Consider the following 26,476-nt stretch of genomic DNA (forward strand, 5'->3'; position numbering starts at 1 on the left):
TGTAATAACAGTTTGGTGCTAAAAGTGCCACTGTATCTGCTTTAAATTGCCTAGCGACACAGGAACAACACTGTCTGTCTGTGAAAACAACTATATTTTATTTGAATATCCACATAAATCATGACGGGAGTGAATTCAAAAAATATATTTGGTCACTTTGCTACAGCTAATGTTGCAGTAATGAACCCTGTCCCTGAACGTTGCCCTTAAGTGACGCCAAACATGAGAGAAGGAATAAATAAAAACGCTCTCTTTAATAAAAAAAAAAAAATGCATCGAGTCATAGTGATTACTTAATAAAAAAAATCCACATAAAATAAAAGTGTTCTATTACAGGAATAAAAATTTCTCTAAGGTATGTTACTCGATATTCTGCTTAAAAATATTGACCTTATGAAGCCAAAACAAAGTCGGTAATACTTTAAAAATAACAGCCCATTCAGTAGCACTAGACGTCATTCCCAAAGGACTAGACACTGAATTCTGAGACTAATCACAGACACTGATTTACCGACTTTGATTCGTTTTCCAGATTGCTTAAAAGCTCTAAAAGCATTTAGTTATGACTTCATTTATATGACATTTAGATCAAATTCAGAAAAGAATGCTGACGTAAGATGTGAAAGTGTATACTGCCACCCAAACAAACGACTCATGCTAAACTCATTGTAATCGAATGCACTAGTAATACGATAGAAAACACTTTTTTTTTTACAGAATCGAGTTGTTAAAATGATCACTCATTCATTACTTCTGTCAGCTTCCTCAGTTCTTCACTTTACTCAGGCCAAGAGACGGAAGAAAGGAATGTTTGGATACATATAAATGTGTAAAATAAACTGGAAATCAGTTTCATTTGCCCAAAAATAGCATATTGACTTTCAGATAGTATATCCTCTATGACATTTATTAGCACACCACACACCAGGAATTAAAAACCACACTGTCTTAAAAGTCAAGGCGTATCGCACCATCCGGATTTATTTTTCCCCTGACGCTCCCTTCGTGGAGCTATAATTATATAAATCTCATTTTCATAAATCCATTGTAAAACCAACAGAAACTTCCAAGACTCTAAAGTTCAAGCTGAACCGTCATAAATCAGTGTGGGAATTGTTGCAAATAGTTCATCAGCATTTGCATCGCTCAAAGGAATTAAACATTGCGACTTTCCTTTACTCAGCTTTATCCTGCTAAGATTGAGGAAAGTAAAAGTTTTGGCTTTTTTTTTTTATATTAAATAATTGCCTTTATTGGAAACAGCATGATGCAACAATTTTTTCAGATGCATTTTTACAATTTTTATGGAACATCCTTTGCAGTGGGCAGTTTTTTTTTGTTTTGTTTTGGGTTTTTTTTCCCCAATAAAGCTATGAAACTCTTGTCCCCTACAAAGGACAAAAAAAAAATCATTGCTGGGTCTCAGGAGGATAAACAGTCTTCAACTTTGCACCTTTTCTTGGGTGGCTGAATGGTATAGTCATCTGGACAAATGGAATAATTATTTGGGTGTCTGTCTGCTGCTGTGGCTTGTGCATAAGCAGGTATGACTAAAACGGTATCTGCAGCAGGAATGTTGTGGCTAACCACAGCTATGAATGGAGAGAAGCTTCACATAAACACAGTTGCCTTGTTTCAATCCAGATTTATACATACTTAAACAAGACAATTTTAACACAGTATATACATCTTGTCAGGTTTCTCACAAGCAAATCTCAGGGTTTTGAATGAACCGTGTCATTTTCTACAGTCTACAGCAACCTGTTCATTTTAATTTTTGGAATTAATCTCACAATCAATCATCCTTAGCCAAAGTCTATGTACAAGCTGTGATGAGACAACATGAACAACCAGGCTGGCTGTCTGGGTGAAAATAGTACCACCACTTTTAAAGGACCCACCAGGGAGTAACACTGAATTACAGCAGTTCTCGCTCATTTATCACGGCCCGGGGTTCAAACTTCAGCTGGAGAGGCTGTTCAGATTGCAGCCAGGATCCTTCTCAGGAACAAACAGGCTGCCAACAAGAACAGCCACAGCTGGAGAGGAAAATAAAGCCTCTTTTCTTCAACATGAAATTTGCCGTGTTGACTTGGGGTGACATTCTGCTGCATTTATTTCTAAAATGGGCACGTCTCGAGTCTGAATGCCCAATGTCACGTCCCACCTTGAAAGCTGTAATTAAACAGAATGAATGGACAGTTATGATTTTTCTGTAATAACTGACAAATATAATAATCAATGCATGTCAAATCACTGAACCAGAAACACGTTCATAACTACATTTTATATCATTAGATGAAGAATACTGAGAACCGATTGAGTATTAGTGATTCATGTGAAAGGTTAGGTTTGATACAGTTGATTTATTTGGTATTTGACTTATTTATGTAAAATCACAATATTATATTTTTCCTGTGTCTTGCTGATCAGATTTTGTTGCCATGTCCATTCTAACATGGATATTTTTCTAAACTTTTGTGTTTTCTTTTACATCCAAGCAACTTTCATTTTACAAAATATCCCTGCCCACATGACATGTACCAACTGGTAGATCAAACCACTGCTTCTGTTGGACTTAAACCTGTTGACACTGCAGATTAAACCAGATGCAAAGGGTTTAATCTGTGATGAAGGTGAAAAACTACAATTTAAGTTATGAACTTAAGTCACTGTAAGTGTTGAAGGGTATTCTTTGTCTGGTCCGTCTCCCAAAAGTATCTGTGCTGATCTCGATCTACTGCGGGTCATACATTGATTTATACACTTGGATTTGACGTTTCAGGTGCAGCTTCACTACACAAGGCAAAAATGTAGAGAAAATGATCTGTTTTTTCAAAATATGCATAAAAGTGTGGATGGTGCATGGATGTGTTTCTACTTTTCCGCACAGTCACTTTTCCATAACGGCATTAAAACAACATCTTTATACTTAGTCTTGTGATTTGGACGGAGGGGACAGAGCTGCAGATGGAAGGTTCTGCTCCTGCAGCTTTAACACTTTCATGCAAAGTGGTTACTATAGTGGACAGCTATTCTACACCTGTTCTCTTGTATATTCACGGCTTTTGTTGTTTTAGTTGCATATCAGCCAACACAGTGGACACTTATGTACCATCCCATGCACTGCAATTCATGCCATTACTGTAATTTTGCTGTTCTTGATAAACCAGATATGCAGAAACCGAGGCTATAATAGTTTTAGATTTTTCATTATTGTTTAGTTTTAGTTATGACTTTTTTTTTCTCTAATTCAATTAGTTTTAATTAGTTTTTAGAGCCGGTTTGCTAGTTTTATTAGTTTTTGTTCTTTTCTAAATGCTTAGCTTTGGTTTAGTTTTAGTTTTGTCTTTTATTTTCTTCGCCGTCGTATTCAAATAAATCCCAGACAGGACTCTGCTGCTTTCTCTCAACTTTAGTCTCCATATTTTCAGGTGGAGTGGGGAAAAGAACATGACTGTAAACCACAAGTGACGAGAAGTGACGGACCGTGAAGTGTCATATGGTGTTGTTAGCTAAAATTGGTCGAGCAAAATAAATTAAAAATAAATCAATTTCATATCAATCCGACATTGACAAAAACGAAAACGAAGGGAATTTTATCCATAATTTTTATCTGTTTTAGTTAGTTTTGTAAGCACACAATACAGTTTCAGTTAGTTATCGTTTTTTTCTTTTAATTATAGTTTTTATTTATTTCAGTTAATGAAAATGTTTTTTCAATTCTAGTTTTCATCATTTCGTTAGTTTTCATTAACGATAATAACCTTGGCAGAAACATGTTTGAGTGTAAATCAATTGCTAACTGTTAGTAGACTGTAATTAACAAAAAGTTTTTATGACACGATGCAGTGGATAGCACTCATGCCTCATAGCAGGAAGGTTCTGGGTTCGATACCAACACCAGTCGATGGGGGTGGGACCTTTCTATGTGGAGTTTGCATGCTCTCCCCATGTCTGCGTAGGTTCTCTGCGGGTACTCCAGCTTCCTCTCACCATCCAAAGACATGCACTAATAGGTTAATTGGTTAATCTAAATTGCTCATTGGTGTGAATGTGAGAGTGATTATTTGTCTCTATATGTCAGCCCTGCAATGAACTGGCAACATGTCCTGGGTGTACCCCGCCTTCACCCATAAGTAGCTGGGATAGGCTCCAAGTGTCCCCCGTGACCCTAGTGAGGATAAAGTGGGTTCAGAAAATGGATGAATGAATGAAAATGTTTTTTTCTTTTTTTTTTGCATATTATCTCCATGAAGTGAGTAATAACTAATATTAGAGTATCATGAAATGTGAGAAAACATCAGATTAGCTGCATTAAAAATGTTTTTATTTCATAGTTTTCACACAGTATATACTTTCTGATATTGTGTGTTAAATATATGTTTCTTTGCTTCAAAAATTAAACACTTTATGTCCAGCTGAGTGGACATTTTTGTAAATCCATGAAAAATAGGTTCATTTAAAAAATGTCATTGTTTTTTCATGCCTAAAGAGGAAAAAAAAAAACACTCAGGAAAAAAATCTTGACTGAGGTTCTTATAATTCATACATGAAATGGTTAATAGGACGTTGTGAATTTGCAAAGCATTCATACTGATATAAAACATTTACAGAACCTTCTGTTTTTCAGGTGGCGTTTTGCCTTTATTGGATAATCCTTGGAGATACCAATCCAAAATGTAGAGTGAAGAGGAGTGGGACGATTTACAGTAAAGCTAATGCAGTGGAATTGAACAATGTGCAATCCATAATCCTTCAGCCACCAGATATGTCTTTTCGCTATTTTTTATGCTCAGCAACCATGAAACGATAACAAGTGTGAGGAACACTGTGAACTTTCAATGATCCTTCACAGTGAAGTTTTAGTAAGTGACTGGACTCAAAGCGAAGCAGTTCCAGTAATCAATAAAACAGTGACAAATGGCCAGACGCAATCTCCCTTTCATCAGACTTTTGCATTTCCTTTGGCAAATTCCTGCAGAGTGATTTATCCAATGAAAAGTTGAAACATGTTTTTTTCTGAAACATGTGGTTGTGTAACACAGCATCCTGACCAGGAGCAAAATCGAACGTCTACCTTCCATACACAGATGTGTTCATAAGTTTACATACTATGGCAGAATTTCTGATTCTTTGGCCATTTTTCAGAGAATATGAATGATAATACAAAAACTTTTCTTTCACTCATGGCTAGTGGTTGGGTGGAGCCATTTATTATCAACAAATGTGTTTGCTCTTTTAAAATCATACTGACAACAGAAACTATCCAAATGACCCTGATCTGGAGTTTCCATACCCTAGTTTTTAATCCTCTGCATTGGCCCCTTTAACATCAATGACTGCATCAAGTCTTCTGTGGTCGTTGTGGATGAGGCACTTTATATTCTCAGATGGTAAAGCTGCACATTCTTGACAAAACACCTTCAGTTCCTTTGAGATTTTGGGTTTTCTTGCGTGAACTGCATGTTTGAGACCTCCCCAAAGTGGCTCAATGATACTGAGGTCAGGAGACTGAGATGGCCACCCCTTCACCTTCACTTTTTTCTGCTGTAGCCAATGACAGGTGGACTTGGCCTTGTGTTTTGGGTCATTGTCATGTTGGAATATCCAAGGCCGTCCCATGCACATTCTGTCACGGCCTATAAACTTATGAGCACAACAACAGGTTTTCCCAGGATCATCACAGGTTTTCCACAGATCATCTCTGGACCTGCTGCTGTGGTCCTTCTTCTCTCCTGCCTTCATCGTCATCAATCACTTATCCATATAGTTATGATAGCGTTTATTATGTAGTTCCATAGATGGTAGAGGTTTGTATTATTTGTATTAACTGTTGTAGTAGTAGTAGTACATCCATGTGTCTCCCCCTGCTTCCCCCCTTCTCCCCCAGTCTCTCGCTATCTCTATCGCGCTCTCTTTTTTCTCCTCCTTTACCCTCTGTCTCTAACCCCAACTGGTCAAGGCAGACGGCCATCCTCCAGGAGTCAGGGTCTGCTCCAGTTTTCTGCTGTTAAAGGGAAGTTTTTCCTCGCCACTGTCACCAGTTACGAGTGTTTGCTCCAGGAGGATTCTGTTGGATTCTGTAAATTGGCTTAGAGTCTGGTTTCGACCAACTCGATATGTAAAGTGTCATGAGATAACGTTTGTTACGATTTGGCGCAATATAAATAAAATTTGATTGATTGATTGAACTGTATATATATATATTGTTTGTTCTTTTTTGCAGAATTTTGGATATTGAACTCATTCCATATTACTGTACTGGACAGCCTTCTGTAAATTTAAAGCGAACTGACTGTAAATGATGCAGCATCTGGATGACTTACAGCTGTCAGTAATCACAGTAACACTCTAATTTCATAAAGCCTGTGGACTTAATCCTCATCATTTTGTAACCTTGAGTTTTTTTCCTCTGTGATATAAACAGAATGAATCTGATGTGAGTATCTCTAAATATAATTCAAACAGAAATAACTGGTCTTGTATTATATTTTGAGGACTTTCCCGGGTTTCCTGCATAGCAACTATGTTTACTCATGTCTAATCACTAGATGCCATTTCAATGCATCTCCGTTATTCTTCTGGCTGTGGACTTATATGGCTAACTCGCTACACATGTTTGATAAGAAATGGATTTAAAAGAAAAAAAAAAGTTTCTTCACACATTCTTCAGTCTGTTGCTAAATAATAAAACTTCCAATAGGCCAATAAACGTGTCTCATTCTTTCTCTTCATTACAATAGACATCCTGTATTAATTTATACTCAAATGACCACTCACATTCTTTCTTAGAACTTACTGCTCCAAATGGTGTCTATCAGTTGCTGAGCGCTGATGTTTACAGAAAAAACTAATCATAATCAAAACAGGCCTTTTTCGTTTTTTTTGTAAAACCTCTGACTCATTTTGATTTCGGTAAAGGCATCATCAGATAGTTAAGATCCAAAAAGCCTCGCCAGACGTTACGGGCAGAGTGGAAAAGCTTGATTTTTCTTTCCTCGACAAATAAGATGACGTAGGACCCCTGATTGAATGCGTACACAGCATGTCTATACAGAAAAATTAGAATTATGATGTTCATATTCATATCTTTCTTTTTGTTTTATTCTGTCATACAGCCTTATACATAATTCACTTTGAATGTCAATTAAGAGTTGGTGTTTGTTCTTTACAAGATTAACAAATAACAGGCTGTTCTGTTCTGTGTGCAGGTGGTACCGCCAGTCATACCAGACATTCCAGCCACCTCCATTGACAAATCCTTCACAGACCAGGGGTTAAGCCTTTAGCACACACATAGACTCAGCCATTGCCAAGTCTGTTATGTAACGTACACATGCTGTTCTGAGACTTTTACAGTGGCTGTCCCTTGCAGAGCTGAACACAGTAAAGACAGCGGATGCCGTATAAGGTCAAGGATACTGTGTCGTCATGGAGGGTTTCCCAAAATCTCACTTCTACACAGAATGGTATGTACTTGAAACAAAAAAAAAAGTATTTCAGTTTTTTAGTTGTATTTGATCCATACCAACATTTGTGTCTGCACATTGTTCATCATTTGTAGGTTTTTGATCGCCAGTGAAACACTTGTATTTGTGTGTTTTGCGCTTAGGCCAGAAAGCATGAACGATGTTTATTCTAAGAGGTTCTTTCTGGTGCAGTCATAGCTGATGTCATTTCATTTTTAACTCACTAAATGCACTGAGTGATTGTCTCTGGAGTGGAATCATATCCACTGTGGTAGCCGAAGACATGCTACTGAGCCACTGAGGCCGTGTATTGTATTAGATGATGATTAAGTCAAAAAGATTCAATACGATCCCTCCTCGGTGGTGGGAAGAGTTTAATCAAACACAGCGTATCTGTGATGACATCCTCACTTGATTTATGATCGGAGAATAGTGCGGAGGGCTCATGAAGTCAACATTGTTATCATTAAAGTTCATCTTCAAATGCACCCACACACAGAGTCACACAACATCCAGACTCTATGTGGTTAGGATTTGCACAGTAAGATCTGTGAAATGAAACATCTGGGACAAACACCATTAGAATATGCTGCAAAATCATATCTTAAACCTTTGTAAATCATGGATGATCCCCATGTGCTTAGCCCTGTAAAGTCTGAACCATTAAATCATTGACAGAAAATTCCAGTTCTTTGAAACTGGAGCCTTTATTGGTCCTTCTGAACAACCCAAAAATTTGTTTTTCAGATATCAATTTCCATGTATGAGTTTCAATTTTGTATCATATTTGATACATGCTAAAATATTTTTTTTTTTTATAACAATCAAATGCATAATATAATGCAAACATGTCTAACAAATTGGTAATTCTTTTTCAAAATTGGCAAAGTTCTGCCTCCTTCCTCATTAACCTGTAAAGACCCAAACATCAACCACTGACCAAAAGCATCTACTGACCTAAACTGATGATCCACTAATTCTGTCAATACATTGTAAATAATTGGTGTAAAATGCAGTTTTTCATCTTTTCACGGTCATCAGATATGACCCATTTGGACGTTCAGAGGCTCCGTAGTGAACGTGGAAACACTGTCATCTTCTACAACATTGATTCACCAGTAAAACCCATGGAACTGGACCAATGACAGTGGATGGAGACACTTGATTTATGTTCAGTTAATGATATATTTTACTAAAAAAGTCACTTTTTCATCAATTTTTTTTCTGTTTTGATATTATAACCTTTTACTTTACTCTGAGCTTTTATGAACATCTACATGAGCAATCAATTAAACATAGGAAAACAAATGATTTTCACTGGAAAAAAATGCTAAATTCAGAGGATAATATTATAACAAACAGTGATAAATCACTTAGGTAAGGTCAAATAGAGAGAAAAATTCATATGGGAACTGCCACAAAAGTCACACTGGATCTTTATGGGTTAATGACACCCCCCCCCCCCTCTTTTGCATGTATCTAATTGTATACATCAGGTTTTTCAAGAAAAAAAAATCACACTGATTATGTAGAGGGCTTCAAAACTCATGAATCAAATATGACACGTTTGGTGTTATAGGGTTAGAGGAGACAATATGTTATTTCTTGATTTAAGAGGATAAAAATGTGTGGCATTGAACAGTGTTTGTAGTCAGAGCAGAGGTCATGTATTAAACTGCTTTCACTTCTTCATTTGGTATCTAGATTTCCAATAGCTAACAGCTGTTCTTCTTACTAATAATTACTTTGGGATTTTCTATGAGGTTTTGTGCTTGCAAAGATGAATTTCACAGTAGCCTGAGTGGGATTATGTTGTTATCGTTCAGTCAGGAGGACAGAGACCTTTGACATGCTGTAGCAGGAGAAGCACAGGTATAATTAATAACACTGATGATGGATACATTCCATTCAACTGAGCCAGTTTCTGGTTTCTTGTACCATGAAGGCTGCTTCACTGGAATGGTTTATTGGTGTGCCTGTTGGAACTGAGTCATTGTTAATGTTATTAGTTACACCTGTGCTTTTACATCAGGGACAAGAATCATCCCATTTTCAGCTGCTGTTGTTTGTCTTAAATGGGATACCTCACCCTAACCAGAGAGTTTTCAGCAAAGAATAAAAAAGAAATCACAATAGAACCTGTTTAAATCTACTTACCTAGCATCAAAGATACAAATGACAGATACAGGCATAAGGAATTTTAGAATAAAAGAACCAGGAGCAAAAGCACAGTTACAACTCATATTCCAAAAAGGTGAAATGCTGGTTGAAATGTAAATAAAAACAGTATGCAATGAGTTGCATATCTCATACACCCATTGTTATGCATAACAAAAATAACAAATCAAATGTTTTAACTGAGAAAATGGAAAAAAAAAAAAAAAATCAGAGAAAAAAAGTTAATTTTGATGGTGACAGATCTCCAAAAAGTTGGGACGGAGGAAACAAAGGAGGAACATTTGCAACTGATTAGGTTAAATGGCAAAAGGTCAGTAACATCACTGGGTATTAAAAGAGAATTTTATAGAAAAGAGAGTCTCTCAGAAGTAAAGATGGGCAGAAATCTGTTAAAAATCAACATCCATAAATAACAAATGTGTAAAATATCTCATCTTCTACAAATCTGTGTGCCCAGTGGATAAGGCTATGAATCACCATTAAATCCCTGTGTATCCTCAGTCCCTCAGGCAGCACTGCATTAAAACCAGGCATGATTCTAAAATGGAAATCACTGCATTGGCTCAGAAACACTGTCAGAAATCATTGTCTATGAGCACAGTTCAACATCCACAAATGAATTTTAAAATGCTGTTGTGCAAAGAAGAAGCCATATGCAAAGATAATGTAGGAACATCATTATCGTCTCTGGGCCAAAGGTCATTTTGAAAAGTCTGAGGCAAAGTGGAAAACTGTTCAGTGATCAGATGACTTTTGGAAACCATGTGCACTGTGTACCTGTACCAAAGACACAAGGGACGATCTTACTTACTTAGTGCTCAGTGCATCTCTGATGATATGGGGATGCATTAGTGTCTGTGGAATGGGCAGCTTGTACATTTGAACTTGTACTATCAGTGCTGAATGGTATATACAGGTTTTAGAGCAACATAATACTATAAATTCTGTTTTTCAGGGAAACCCTTGCATATTTCATCAAATGTTAAACTGCATTTATTAATAGCATGGATTTATAGTAGAAGAAGAGTCTAGGGACTGAAGTGGCCTGACTGTTAAGGTTGTATTTTCAGACTGCAGATAAATGCTTTGTATTTCTTATTTGCTTAGTAACTAAGCAAAGTAACTAAATTAATAAATGCATTTAATAATACTGATAGTCAAACACAGCCAAAGCCTGCACTACAGTCTGCAGAATGAGATAAGAACTAATAAAGAGAAAGAGTAATTGCTTAATAGTTCACTACATCAAAATGAACACTTTCCAAAAAGACAGATTCCCAAGTCTTAGCGTCCACTTATCCCACACTAATTACTTAAATAACTAAAAGATGAATTCTCATATTAAGGGTTGTTCATCATATTTTGTTTATAAACCAAGCGATTGCATTACATGATCTAAGCCTGATGCCAGAGAAAAATAATACTACAAACTAATGCAGCAGACTAAAGAAATTGCTTAGTGAAGTGTTGTGTTGGCCGGGTCTGTTCTTCATCTGGGCGAGAGTTGCTGTTCTCCCATTTCCTCTTTTCTGTCGCTCCTTCTCCCTGCTGAGGTAAAAATGAGTCACTGAGTCAGCAGCTGTTCTCCGTCATCCCCAATATCTCCCAGGATTCCACAGGAGACTCGCTGCCGAATCGCTGCACTCTGACAACATCACTTCCCCTTTAGCCTTTTATGGACATATTCATTGCCGGCAAAGAGGCTGTAAATGATAATTTTCGTTTTGTTTGTGTAAGTAAATCTGTAATTTATATGGTTTATTTAATAGCTTTTTGTTTAAACAAATCTTGTGTTTGACCTCAGACATCACAGTGTAACAAATTAATTTTACTGCCATCTTTAAAAAGATTGTCTTCCTTGTAGTGGTAGCTGTACATCACAAAGATCAGCTATATTTGTCTTCCAGGGGCCACCTACATTAGCATCAAGCAGGTTGTATAACTCACATACTTCAGAGGCAAAAACCTCAATGAGTCTTTGAAGGTGTCCATACATCATGCATCCTCACAGAGACTGGTTCTCATCAACTGGTGTGGGTTACATTAAGTGTTTGCCTCGTTTTTCATATCAAACATACAGAGATACTAGAATTAAGTATCACTGTTTGTAGTTGGAAAATGTTAGCTATTAATGTATTAGGGTTCACGAGGCAGCTGGGTTCTGTCTAAAAATGAAGGATTGGTCACATTCTTTTTCATTCTCAGGGATGGAATGCAAAAGTAAATAGTTGGTACTGTTTTTATACTGTTTTCACTGGATAGAACAAAAATGAGTCATAAAATCAAAGGGAGGTCCCCATTTTTTTCAGACCTGTTGATTACGGATGAGTGGATTCCATTATTGAATGTTTAAACCGAGGTGTTTAGTTTTCCCATTCCACAGGCTGAGAGGACAGGCAGGTCTCTGTCTTGCTCCATCTCATCTTCCTTCCCACTTTCCTGTGAAGGGAGGCGTTGTGCCGCGCATTGCTTATTTGAGGAGTCGCCATGGAATCTCCTGTCCCTTCTGTTTTGACCGGCTGGGATGAGAGCTGGACCTGTCACTGCCCACTGACAGGTCATTCTCAGACAGCCCACTCTGCTTGATGTTTATCCACGAGTAGAGTCTCAGTGGAAAGTACAGCTTTGAAAGAATTCTTGGAGACAGGCACATCTCTCTCCATCCTTTCACCTGTTTTGTTTTCCAGGTGGAGCCCTGCTGGGTTTTCTCTCCATTCCTTGGGCAGTTTATTGCTCCACCTCATCTATCCACAGTTTCAGAAAAGCCAGTGGAAAGAAACAAATGTGTTTTGCTCTCATGAGATAAAATCACTGCACTGGGTATTAATTGTTGCTCTGAGCCAGGATCTGGCTGTATTTATTTTGGCGAGCTAGTGATGTTTTAGCATCAGGGCACAGGGCACCTTTGTTTTGTAGCTCAATTGTGGGCCACAATGCCTGAAGCAAAGATACTCATTGGTCCAAAAAATTACCTCTGAGGGTGACTGGGCACAGCTTACTTGAACAATTTCTTCCTTTGTCAGTGGAGGTAAGTCTTAAATGAGTGAAAGCTCTGCAGAATCACCCCTTAGCTAATATACATTCACTTAGAAATACGTTCTGCCAAAGAGGTAGCGTATTTTTTTCTAAATCAGAATGTTCTGCGAATGTTTATGCTTGTGATTGTTATTAATTAGATGCAAAAATGAACCGCTGATCATTTTCCAGAGAACAAATTTCAGCTGTATCCCAAAAATACAGCAGAATATCTTTCATAATCAAGTTCTCCGACTTAAGCCAGAAACTCTCATTTCTATAAACAATTTTTAGGATTGTGGCGAGCACCAAGGAAACACTGAAGAATCTCTTAGCAGTGATAGCAAACAACAGTGTGACCTCAGCATGGATTTTATAATGATGTCTGGCTCTGTCCTGAGTGTACGCTGATTGCTCTCAAATGTAATTACTCGTGCATTAACACAAAATGATCACTTAAGTGTAATTTCTGACTCTGGATGTTTGATCGTGTTGATATCAGCATTAACAGCAGTTACTGATAATCAAGATATTATTATTGGATGCTAACAAGCACATACAAAATAGCTGACGTGGGTTATTACAAATGTTTAAGGGGACTTTTCTGGTTCTTGTGGGATATACAGAAATGGGTGGCCCCTCCCTGTGTGTGTGTAGTGCTTGGCTACCAGACCTTTATGACACCATGTATCTGTACACCGGCCAGATTAACTTTCCTTCTCATTCGAGTTCAGTACCTCCTTTTCTGCATTTATATTCTGCATATAACCGGTGAGAAAGTGAAGAAATGAGTTCAAAGCTCATAAGTAGAAGCTTTTTTTACTGCATCCTCGGGAGAAAACGTGTCTCATTGGATCAGATTCTGGATTCTGAGGTCATTTCATTAAAACCGTGTCTCACCCTCGGCCTGTTCTATCCAGGGGACCACCTCACACCTCATTTTAAATATTCCACCAAGGCAAGTGTAGTGAGATCAGCAAATAAATGATCTGCAGAGCAGGTCTTGCATATTCAGTATCAGTTAGTGCTTGACACAAATAAGACTCCAGGCCAGTAGAAGAAGCCTCAACATCTGCAGCATTGTCTCCTTCATCTCATCTTCTCAGAATGTGCAGCTATCGGAAACCCCATGACTGAAAACACCCCCGAACATCATCTGGTCCTCCTTAACACCCTTAAGTGGACCTGCCCATTTGGGCTCAGTTTTGTGTGATACTTCAACTGGACTTGGCAACTTGTTGTTTTTTTCATTGTTGGAGCCATTTGAAGGAATTTCACTGAGACTTTTTTAACTACCACCTCATGAAAGACTCAGTTATTCTCTCTCCAAAGGCAACAATCTGCACGTGTTGATTCTCACCAGAGCTGACAGTGTTGTGCCTGTATCACAGTGATTTAAAGCCTTTTTTGGGTCAATATTGATTAAGGGAATATGAAATCAATATGTAGAAAAGGGCAACCAATCTTTTTATTTGGAAAAATGCAAATCATTTCCCTTCCACGACCATCTGTTTGTCATTTCGATATGTGTATGCCTCAGAGTGGAAGTCCACAAAGTGTTGCTGTGTAGAAATGTTGCATATGGTCCCAAAGTTGACCATTGGGGAGCATGTTCAAGCTGGCAGGAGGTCAAATGGCATGTCCAAGTCCATGGAGGAGAGTAGGAGTGGGAGTGGGAAGAGGACATGAGGAGGCAGGGAAGAAGGCTTTGAGTCACGCAGCACAAAGGAGTGAATCAGGCCTCTGCTGGGTTTTGTGACTGACTGATGTTTGGATCCATCACAGCCGTGGAAATGGCTGGAATCTAAGCCATAACTGGAAAGACACTCCACATGTGTATACTTGACAGGAGTGTGTGCTGATGAGCCCACACACTTGTTAAGTCAAAAGTCACATATGCACGTCGTACACACAAATTCGCAGACACATCAGAGGTCATTTTCTGGTTGAGATGATCTACTTGAAGTGCAAGAAACGTGCAAGAGCATTACGCATATTAAATCTTTCCTATTCAGGAAAATTGAAGTGTTTATTCAAAGTGAACATAATCAAAGATAAACATGGTTAGCTTTGGTTATGCAAGGGATATTTGGTATTAGTAACTCTTCATATTTTCCTTTTTCCTTCGTTTGCTTCAGAAGAGAGATGTACTTTAGTTTTTTGGTTTTTTTTTAGAAAGAGTAAAAATGGGCACATGTATGATAGTTTACATACCACAGAGGAGACAGATTATGTGGACACACAGAGCAGAGACAGGAAGTACTACTCCAAACACAAGAGATATTTCTCACCTTAATGCAAAACCCGTCGCTGAACCCATGCCAGCCTCACGACGGGACAGGCAAAGCTAAGATTAGACACCGCAAGGATATGAGAGGACTGTGTTAGATAAAAAACATGAGCCGCTGACACTGTTTATTTCTCTCGCCACTTCCTGTCAGCTGTGGAAACTCAACTTTCTCAGAGATACCGTGTGTTTTAATATTGCCGCGTAATGCTGCCTTCTTTAAGTCTACTCCCGTGTTTCCATCATGTGCATCCCACATGACATATCTTTGTTGCTTAAAGGCAGGCAAAGAATGAACCTGTTATTTTTTCACAATAACCAGATGCCCAGAAGTGAAGACAGACATATTATTAAAGTTCTCATATGAAGGCATTCTTATTGAAGCAGGGGTTATGCTGTTGCTGACTGCTGAGTCTGGGACAAAAGCTCATTGACCTTTGAGATAAAGCAAAACAGATTTCCACAAGCATAGAGAAGTAGTTTCTTCACAATAACCTTTGTGACTTTCTTTTCAAGGTGACTACATTTACCAAAGCAGGAAGGACAGCCAGCGTCAAAATCCAAAACTATTTAATCGGAGTCTCTTATAAACTGGAATTTGGAGGACAGCCATGGTCATGCAGGCTGGGAAGTCTTAAATCAGAAATATTTCTGAAGCGGTCACTAAACTCACATTTTCTACGCTGTCTCTTTTGTTCTTTCATTCTCCCATCATGCCTTGGCAGTATATTCCCTGTTATGCTTTCAGCAGCCATGTTGTCACTGACCTGAACTGTTTTATTTGTCTCCTATGTAAGAATAATGTCTGCAGGAAGATTTCATGATTTGCACCTGTTGTTTTCACAGATGTTCATGTCTATTCGCCTATAAACAGAATTATTTTAAAGGGGTCATATTTTGCTAAACCCACTTTCATTAGTCTTTGTTTCATTTATTTGTGTATTTGGACCCTAATAGTTCAAAAAGTTTGAATTTGAACCCTCCAGGTGCTGCCAAGCTATCTTTATATTCATTTTGGCAAAAATCGAGAGAATTTCTACAACTTGTTTTAATTCCTTCTTAATTTGTCACGTCTATAACTAGTTACGTCATGACATTTGCACATATAAGGTCAAGACTTCTGACGAACATTTTTCTGAGTACGACATGATTGTTTGTCAGCAGCAGTGGTTGTAGTCCATACTGAAAATATGTTCAAACTTCGAGCCGATAACCTAAAATGTTCAGTTGTTGGTTGAATGGGACAGAGCAGCACAGCCAACAACCTGGAGGGGGTGGGGCATGAAGTGGCTCATGTACATTTAAAGGGCCAGCGTTCAAAGCGACCTTTCTGGTGTCATTAGTCAGAAATAGGGTTGAAGATGGACCTGTAGAGTTTAATTAATGAAGAATTCCGACCCAAACATAGCATTCATAGTTTATGTAGACCACAGGGAAATGTTTTAAAATGCATAATTCCATTTAAAAAAAAATAGATAAAAAGCTAAATATCACTTCTTTAAAAAGAAAGAAATTACCGGAAATGTTATTAATCTATTAATGTATTTTCATTTCAGAATTTTATGTAGATATTGTAATCAACTCTTCTATACGAAGCAACTTTAAAAATGCACATTAAAAAATTTGCTAGAATTGTCATGGGATGTACTCGGATGCCCCAAACAGCTTCTCAGACACACAATATCCTGTTGTTGTGTCTGACTGGTTGTGCTTTTTCTCAACCACAGACCAATTTATCAAAGTTGTACTCAAGTGTACAAACTGGGCAGGGGAGTGAAATACTGGGATGGGCTAAATTGTTAACCAAAAATGTGTAGGCGTTGTACGCATGTGACCCTCCCCATAAAAACCCTGAAGTAAAAATGGGGAAAATGTCTGTAGCAAAAAGGCCACGCTTGAGTGCAGGCTTGTAAGAATGAATGGTATTGTCCATTTGTACAGCCTGATTGAATAAACTGTTTCTTTGATTAAAATTTTATATATATGTCTCCCAGAATGTGTGCAATAAGAACAATAACTATAATTGGAAATATAGGCCATGAATTAAAAGTAAAATATTCATGAATTTCATTGTGCATTTTTAAAGTTACTTAGTGTAGGTTATTTGGAAACAAAGTATTCTTGCATGTGTGCATAATTTCTACAGATTTTTCGGAAATCATCCATGGAAGAGGATAAGAAATATTTCAGTGCATTTTTGTTAGCATGATTTAACATCAGATTGAAAATAGTTTTACGCAGGGGCCATCTTTATTATACTTAAGCCAAAAAACATATCTCCCTCAATACGTTGTTCATTTTTGTAGGAAATCAGCATGAAGCCCACTGTATGTGTCAGGGTAGAACAGGTTCTAAAGAAAATGTCCTGAATGGTGAAAACTGAAAATCCAGTGAGTTGCAGAATACAGATGAACTGGATCTACAGTGCTTTACATATTTGGATACTCTTCTTTGCTTTGGCCTGGTCCACGTTAGACGGATCAAAACGTAGCAGCAGACTTAGTCTCTATCAGATAAAGAGGCCCAAAGACCTGGAGACATTTCATGCACATGTGGCCTTCGCTGCAGGGCTAAAGCCTGGGGAGCAGTGGGACTGATGATAAGCATTTCTGCGAGGATGGTGGGTCAGAACCTATGAAGATCAGTGCGTGAGATTAAAGCATTCTTTAGGAACATTATCAGATTTAATATTTACCTCCCTGAATAACAGCTCAGTTGTCAAAGTACATTTTGACTATGTCATGTTACCCCTTTATTTCAGAAAATAAGCAGATTATTTAGTCTGTGAGAATACTTGACCTCAAAGTACCTTTTTTGTAACCGTACCACAATCCCTGCTACTGTTTTCATCACATATGATCATCTGCTGCTGCCAGCACGTGTCAAACACGTGTAAATTTCACATCGGTTTTGGAGAATCAATCAAATCAGCAAAAATGACTTCAAAATATGTATGATTATGTTTAGGAAGTATTCCAAATTCACCACTACCTTATAAAAACACAAACCTACTGTTAGAAGTCTGCACTGTTTCCTGTCCACACTCTAATGTTTAATTGAGGTGACATTGGCGCAAACGGCAGAACACATTTGAGGTGGCAAGGATAAACACAGCAGGCTGCCTCTGCACTGAAGATCCTATATTCTGTTGGTTTCGGTTTGGTACGAGAACAAATATTAAAGTCAGGTTTCAGAAAAAGGCTCTGGTGCGCCTGGTTTCCCTGGAGCTCACATAAAGAGACGACAACCACAACATCTCTCCCTTTCTCTGTGCAGCTGTAGGACTCCTTCCCTCTCACCCACAGCACACCAGCCTCACTAGACATCTCGTATGACTACTGTCAGCATGATCATTAAGCCTTTCAGTCTGGGTCTGTTTAAACAAGCTCCTCCGGCAGCCAGCGGCCACACAAAACCATTTCCCAGCCACGGGATGATTTGCTTCTCCATGCCCAAATTCATGCCTTGGTCCATTTAATGGGTGGTCAAACATACTTATTGTAAGGTAGAACAAACACTCCTAGTCATGTTTTTGTTAGCATGGCTGCTTGTGATGAAAGGGAAAAAACTACAACCACCTGTTTGTGTTTTCACCCAAGAGAGAAATGTAAGTTAAAGTTGAAAGTTAAAAATGCTCATTTTTATGGCTTAGGAGTGGGGCAAAATATCAATACACATCAAGACAGGAAATGTTGCATTACTTTCTTATACATTTTTGATGCAGTGGTGTCAGATGTTGATGTTTGTATTAAAATACGTGACACAAATGTAGATGTGGAAGTTATCGTCGATGTTTGTGTTAAAGACATGAGGCAAATAAAATGAAGTTGACTGGAAAAAATATGATTGGGTCATACATCTAAAACATTCCCTTCCTTTTTTGGCTCGTGACCCCATTTTAACGTCACAAATTTCTGGCGACCCCAGACATTCAAAACGGAGACTTTTTTTTTGTTTTTGCTAAAATGTATTTGTTTTTGATCATGTAATAGTTTGCTATACTATGTTGCAAATAAACGTTAATTTTAGACGACATTTAGTCTATATAATGTATATTATTATGGACGGAGGCAGAAAAGTCAGGTGTAGATTACTACACAAAGTGAGAATTTTATTTTCCTTGGTCAGGATATGTACAGTCAGTCCAGCTTGTATTTCCAAGGCTGACAATTAATACTGAACAAACAATAACTCAAACTATGAATTATGAAAGAGCTGCAGCATCTGAAACCGACCACAATGAACATTTGAAGGATAAACAGTACCACAGTGCTTCAGTTTCAGAGTTTGTCATGTCTTTTATGTATTGTGATTGTCTTTGTCAACTCACCATATAGTTTGTGTGAAGTTTTTTATTTATTTATTTATTTTTAATTTTTTAATCAATTACCAGAAATTTCAGGCGACCCCATTTGAATTCCAGGTGACCTCATGTGGGGTCCCAACCCCAAGGTTGAAAAACACTGGTCTACAATGAAATACAAGTGAAAGTAAATTTTACTATTGCTGCATTGATTGATTGATTGATTGATTCATTCATTCATTCATTCATTCATTCATTCATTTTCCAAATTACTAAAAGCTGGAGCCCATCCCAGCTACTAATGGGTGAAGGCAGGGTACACAATGTGACACCAGTTCTTTGCTATATTGTATTATTTGTTTTTAATTTGCAGTTTCCATACTGGGTCAACTATTTATTATTCAGAGTTTTACATATTTGCATAGTTTTGCCTTTTTGGGATTTGTGGCTGCTGTTCTTAATATTTTTATTAGCACTAACAGGCAAAAAAAATTTGTCTATTAACATATTGTTATTCAAGTGTTTTCAGGTGATGCGTAACGTCTACATCTGCGCCTTGTCTGGGTTTTAAGGCTGTACAGAATGTAATCTGTGATGCAGGTTTTTGTCTGATTATAGATGATTCCTGGCAGCTAGGAAGGTTGAATATGTAATTAATAGCTGTAATTATTGATTATGACAGATGTGATCTAGATGTCTGGACGTGACTCTACTGCTTTACTCTGTGTCTCAGCACACAAGTTTATATTTAGCCTTTTGATTTGGATTGAGACTTTGAGAGCTGCAGAAGGAATGTGTGTATCTTCAGATTCTGGCATTTTGCACAATATTCATTCTTAAATTTCTTTTTTTGTACTTCTAAAGAACAGTATGATCTTTTTATTAGGGCTGTTTTTGACATTTTTGGATTCTCTTCACTCTGTTGAAGTGATTTGAGACCTGTTGGGTATTGCCAAACTGAACATTTGATGCCGAAAAATTGTACTATCCCTTGTATTTCATTACAGTACATTATAACTTATAGCAGGTGCCACCTAATCGAGTGTGCTTCTGACACTAGTTGCATCTCCATTCATCCAGATGTTCTATATGTATATATGCAGATGTAAGGTATCCTCTCAGGTCTAGACGGTGGACATACCTATCTGTCTGAGTCCAGCTGAAGTATGTCCCAAGCAAAGTGACCTTTAATGACAAAACCGCCTGCTACTGCTGGACAGATTCTCTGAATTTTTTATGTTCTTTGCTTCAAGACATCTGTGTTTTTTGTACCGTGCCAGTCACTCGCTCCCCATCCAACGATCTGGTAAGGAGAGAAGTTTTTTTTTTTTTTTTTACAAGTTACACTGGAAAGCTGCATTCATGTGGATCTGTGAGCTCTCCATAAACATTACAAACCACCTTACCATCAGTGAGACAGGCTTATGTGATCAGATTCTCTCAAGAATAACACTGGATACCGTCTTCCCAAGATAATTACCTTTACAGCCTGAGATGTGGCTTTGAGGATAGACACAGATTTCAGTGCCCTTACCCTCCTCTCCATTTAAAGGATCCTTCCATCCATAAATGCACACTGAAGTTCCTAACCCAGTGGTTCCCAACCCGTTTTTGGCTCGTGACCCCATTTTAATATCACAAATTTGGAGACTTTTTTTCTTGGCTAAAATGTATTTGGTTTTGATCATGTAATAATTTGCTATACTGCATTGCAAATAAAAGTTAATTTTAGATGACATTTAGTCTATATAATGTATATTATTATGGATGGAGGCAGAAAAGCCAGGTGTAGATTACTGCACAAAGTGAGAATTTTATTTTCTTTGGTCAGGATATGTACAGTCAGTCCAGCTTGGATTTACAAGGCTGCAAATTAATACTGATCAAACAATAACTCAAACTATGAATTATGAAAGAGCTGCAGCATCTGAAACCGACAATAATGAACATTTGAAAGATCCAATCCAATCCAACTTTATTTGGAAAGCACTTTAAAACAACTGCAGTGGACCAAAGTGCTGTACAGAACAAAAATTAAAACCAAAATAGAAGTATAAAATACAGAATAGATTTAATGACATAGAAACTGTACAAAAACAAACAAACAAAAGTGCTATACATAAGAATAAATAAAACCCAAATAAAAAGAGTAAAATACAAGAATAGATTAAAAGCCATACAATTAAAAACAACAATATAAATAAAATTAACCAATAAATAGAATAGATAAATAAGAACAACTAACCACTACCAAATAAAAAAACATATATATAGAATAAAGATAATACCTTCAAACATCTCACATGGTTTCCAAGGAGAAAAAATGGGTTTTAAGAATGGCTTTAAAAACAGACAGAGAGGAGGCCTGTCTGATATGGAGAGGCAGAAAGACAAACAATACCACAGTGCTTCAGTTTCAGCTTCACAATTTGTCATGTCTTTTATGTATTGTGATTGTGTCTCCCAGCTCACCATATATTTTTTATTAGTAAGTTTGTATTTTTATTTTTATCAATTACTAGAAATTTCAGGCAACCCCATTTGAATTCCAGGCAACCCCAAGTGGGGTCCTGACCCCAAGGTTGCAAAACACTATCCTAACCCCTCTTTAACCAGAATGTCAGACAAGGCCCCACACGTGCCTCCTGCATGTTTGAGTGTTGGTTTCTGTTCCCCCAAACCAGTGGCGGTCTCTATGTCGACACATGAACCTGAAGTGAGAAGATTTTTAATTCCAAACATGCTGCAGGTGGAGACGACAAAAACACTTTTGACTGCTGTTTTTTGCCAGTTCACTGTTTTCGCTGAGTGCTGAATGATCCACGAGAGAACTCTGTCTAGTCAGTTACTTTGTGGATATCAATACATCTACTAAAGAAAGATCCTGAATCCACTGCTCATGGGAAAAAAGATGTTGAAATATTTTCTTATGTCAAGAGTCAGTCATAACAGTCCTACAGAGGTAAATGATTTCCTCTGGGCACCGCTGGGTGATTGTCATGTCAAATTGCAGCTCAAATGGGCTTGCGGTTTCCACCACTCTATTTGCTTCCCGTAGAGTTATAAAGCATGGCCTGTGCACGTGCACTGAAAGATGTAGACATTCAGGGAGTCCTCAAGTTCTATGTGACATTTAAAGAGGGCAAGGGTTAAGAGTTTGAATGCAAAATCCATTGCAACCGTTAATCACCCCATTCCTATCTAAATGGCTTTAAAACAGAGCTTTACAGGAGTTCTTATGTTACTATTCCTGTAAGAAACTGGAAACCACCCCCTGACCTTCTGTTTCTTTTGGGCTCAGATCTCAAATGCCAATTGGTAGCTACATTATATACATGGAACTACAAACAGCGGGCGTTTCACTTAACAGAACTTTGATTCATTGTATGTTTTTGAAAGTTTGTTACTTAAGTAATTTGAGGTACTTTACTTGAGCATCTCCAGTTCATGCTAGTAGATACTTCTACCTCATTGGAAAATATTGCAGTTCACTTAAGTTCAGATTACAATGTGTCATACCCTTCCTTTCCAGTGGAAAACATATAATTAAATAAGTTAATTTCATTGATAAAGGGTTCCTTCATATAATAGATAAATAAACCCTTTAAAAACTTGGATCAGCTACAAATGTGATTGTCTCAAAGCTAAAAACAGGTCTGTTTTACTGAACTCACAAAAAGTTGATGCACATTTCTCACAAGGTGGTGATGTCACAAATATATGATGATTTATAGAATATGGTGCATCACTGCAGACCTAACTAATGAGGGCAATGAAGTTATTTAACCATCTAACACCTAAACAGTCACCAGAAGTATCTACTGATGTCAAATATTTATTCATTTTTGAGTCACGAATCCTTTCAATACATTGAAATAACTAATAGAGGTAAAATGCTGTTTCTCAGCTTTTCAGCATCATCAGATATGATCTATTTGGAAGTTCAGAGGCTCCGGAGTGAATAAAAAAAAACATGTCGTCTTCTGCAAAGTTGATTCACTAATAAAACCCATGTAGTTTGATAAATGACAGTGGTTGAAGATACATGTTTTTATGTTCAGATAATTATATTTTACTGAAAATGTCACTTTTTCTTCAGTTTTCTCTATTTTGATATAATAAACTTTAAACAAACTTACTCAGAACGTTTATGAACATGATTTATTTAAGTTTATGATTAGTAAATTAAATACAGGAAAATACTTGATTTTCACTGAACAATGTAAACTGCAGAGGGTAATATTATAATGAATGGTGATCAATCACTCAGGAAAGATTGATAGAAAAAAAAACATTTGGAATTCACCACAAAAAGAGATCTAGGTCTTTAAGGGTTAAATGTTCACAAGAAACACATTAATGCAGCTGTCACATAAATAAAAATTTTATGTATAGTAGTAAAACTCTGGCATGGGCCATTTTACTGCAGAGTGTCTAACTTTACTTAACAATTTTTATTTATTTTTTTATTTTTTTATTTAATTAACCTTTTTTTTAACCAGGAAAAAGTTCACTGACATTAAAAATCTCCTATTTAAGAGTGTCCTGGCCAAGACAGCAGCAGCAGAAGTTACACAAGATAGAAATCACAGCAATATATTAAATCTTACATGCATTGCACATCCACACTAAAAATACACGTAAAACACCATAACAGTCATTTCTAAAACCATACATAAATCCCTAAACTAAGAACATACATAGAAAACACCATCAATAATTTAAAAGGTACAAAAAGTAAGACAACAATGTTCCTTAAAAGTATCTCAAAACAGAACCTGATTCAATCAATTACAAAAACATCTACAGGGTGGGGAAGCAAAATTTACAATGAACATTTAGTTGTTTTTTCTCAGCAGGCACTACGTCAATTGTTTTGAAACCAAACATATATTGGTGTCATAATCATACCTAACACTATTATCCATACCTTTTCAGAAACTTTTGCCCATATGAGTAATCAGGAAAGCAAACGTCAAAGAGTGTGTGATTTGCTGAATGCACTCGTCACACCAAAGGAGATTTCAAAAATAGTTGGAGTGTCCATAAAGACTGTTTATAATGGAAAGAAGAGAATGACTATGAGCAGAACTATTACGAGAAAGTCTGGAAGATACTATTAAAGAAGAATGGGAGAAGTTGTCACCTGAATATTTGAGGAACACTTGCGCAAGTTTCAGGAAGTGTGTGAAGGCAGTTATTAACAAAGAAGGAGGACACAAAGAATAAAAACATTTTCTATGATGTAAATTTTCTTGTGGCAAGTAAATTCTCATGGCTTTCAATAAACTGGTCATACACTGTCTTTCAATCCCTGCCTCAAAATATTGTAAATTTTGCTTCTCCACCCTGTACATCCTGATTTATCCTTTTCCCATTCATTTTGAATGTTATTTTTGCAGTTAATATATGGATACTTTAACTTAACTATAGTTTTCAGTGGTGAAACTTTTTAAATCTAATATAAAAAGTCACTCAGTACTTGACATGGTTTAGTATTTGTGCCTTCATTTCAGTAAAGGATGAAAACTTCCCGTCACCGCAGTTCATTGTCAATGAAAGTTCCAACTATGAAAGGCCTCACTGATTCTTCGAGGGTGAGAAGAGAACGGCAACAGGAGTTAAAGCAGACAGACTGCCTGGCATGCACAACATTTAGGACACAGGATAGACGTAATGAGCCTGGCATTGTTCTCGACAGCATGTTGCTTTCTGTGAGGGCATTTTGTCTGCAGTGCCAGTCTGGGAGAAAAGACAGACAGCTCTACCGTGGAATTGATCTTAACCAGGCTGGCATGACGAGCCCTGAGTGCATACGCTGCTTATGTCCTGAATCAGAGAACAAGAGAAATGTCTTTGGCAGTTGTTTACTCCAAAATAAGTTAGGTGTGATCACAAAACAAGTTTGATGTTGTGGCAATAGTCACTGTGACAAAGACTGATGCTTTATAAGCGCATGACATGCTGCATAATTTTGCAAAATTCAGGGTATCAAGCCTTCATTCACAGCCAGTGGAATCATATTCGAAGCAGATGTGTATATCAGTGGTGGGTGTTAAACTCTAGAATTCTCTTTATAATGAGCTAAAGGACTGTAAAAACATATTCCAACTGAAAAAAAGCATATAAAGACAGAACAGTGAGATTATATGAACAGTTATAAGTTTTTACATTTTGCTTCATATTTGTTTTGCATCTTGTGACACATTTATTTAGGCTACTTATTTTGGTCTGGTATCGTAATTGTTTTGCCTCATTTTGTCAGGTATACATTTACCTATATTTTGATTGCTTTGTACTTCTTGGTTATGTAGTTTTGCACTTGGTTTTGTATTCATTTTGTATGATCTTTGGATGTATTTTGTTTGGTTTGTCTGACTTCATACAGTATGACTTTATAGCTAGTTGTATATCGCTAACCATTAAGGCTATTATTATTTAGAAGGAGGCAAAAAATATAAGATTTTCTTCATCCTGCTCCTTTTTAAGCATGGGTGTGAAAACGTTTGTTCATCTGATGATTACACTGGTCAACAACAAATTTATTGTTTAAGTTTTTTGAGCTGATTTAGGATAATTTTGGTGTGCTGAATCCAAAAATCACATTAATTTTGCTCAATCAGGTCAACTTTCTGAACTATGTTACATATTGGCTTTTTAACATTTTTGCTTACATTTATGGGCATTTTCACATCATATGATACAAAATCCTTTCATATTTCTTGCAATAAATGAGTTCTAAAGATTTTACTTTTGCCAATGTATGATTAATGTGTTTTTTTTAATATTACAGGTGAATGAAATGGCTTTGACTAGAAGATCTTGCAAAAATAAGCCTGACATATTCTGCTACATCTGCGGTGAATACACCATTGTACCTAACAGGAATCAAGTCACAAGTTTCATAAAGTGTGCTTACCAATCTTATTTTGGTATTAAACTTGGTGACCAAGATAAAGTTTGGGCGCCACACATGGTATGCAAGTCATGCACCGAGTATCTGCGTCAGTGGACCAAAGGCAAGAAGCTGAGTTCTCTGAAGTTTAATAAATACATCCTGTTAGAAAATGATTTTTTTCTCTTAAAACCTATTTTGGGGGAGAACTATATAAAAAATCAACTGATAAAGTCACAAAAATGTAATCAATTTTGTGAGAAGATCAAATTTTTCAAAATCAAATTAGCAAAAAAACCTGACCTGACTGAAAAAAACAGATGTCA

At 37.1% G+C, this 26,476-nt stretch overlaps 1 protein-coding gene across 3 annotated transcripts in view; it reads left to right on the plus strand.

Annotated features, from left to right (window-relative positions):
* Nucleotides 1-7,359: 7,359 nt before the first annotated feature.
* Nucleotides 7,360-26,476, plus strand: part of LOC115413555 (KATNB1-like protein 1) — a 42,703-nt gene continuing 23,586 nt past the window's right edge. For 2 of the 3 annotated variants that reach the window (XM_030126485.1, XM_030126486.1), the window contains exon 1: nt 7,360-7,472. In XM_030126485.1, coding sequence (XP_029982345.1) covers nt 7,403-7,472 — 70 coding nt within the window. In that variant the 5' untranslated portion in view covers nt 7,360-7,402. The remainder of the gene's footprint in view (nt 7,473-26,476) is intronic. The other variant, XM_030126488.1, reaches the window with a different exon arrangement.

The sequence above is a fragment of the Sphaeramia orbicularis genome, chromosome 22 (assembly GCF_902148855.1).
Source record: "Sphaeramia orbicularis chromosome 22, fSphaOr1.1, whole genome shotgun sequence".
Classification (NCBI taxonomy): domain Eukaryota; kingdom Metazoa; phylum Chordata; class Actinopteri; order Kurtiformes; family Apogonidae; genus Sphaeramia; species Sphaeramia orbicularis.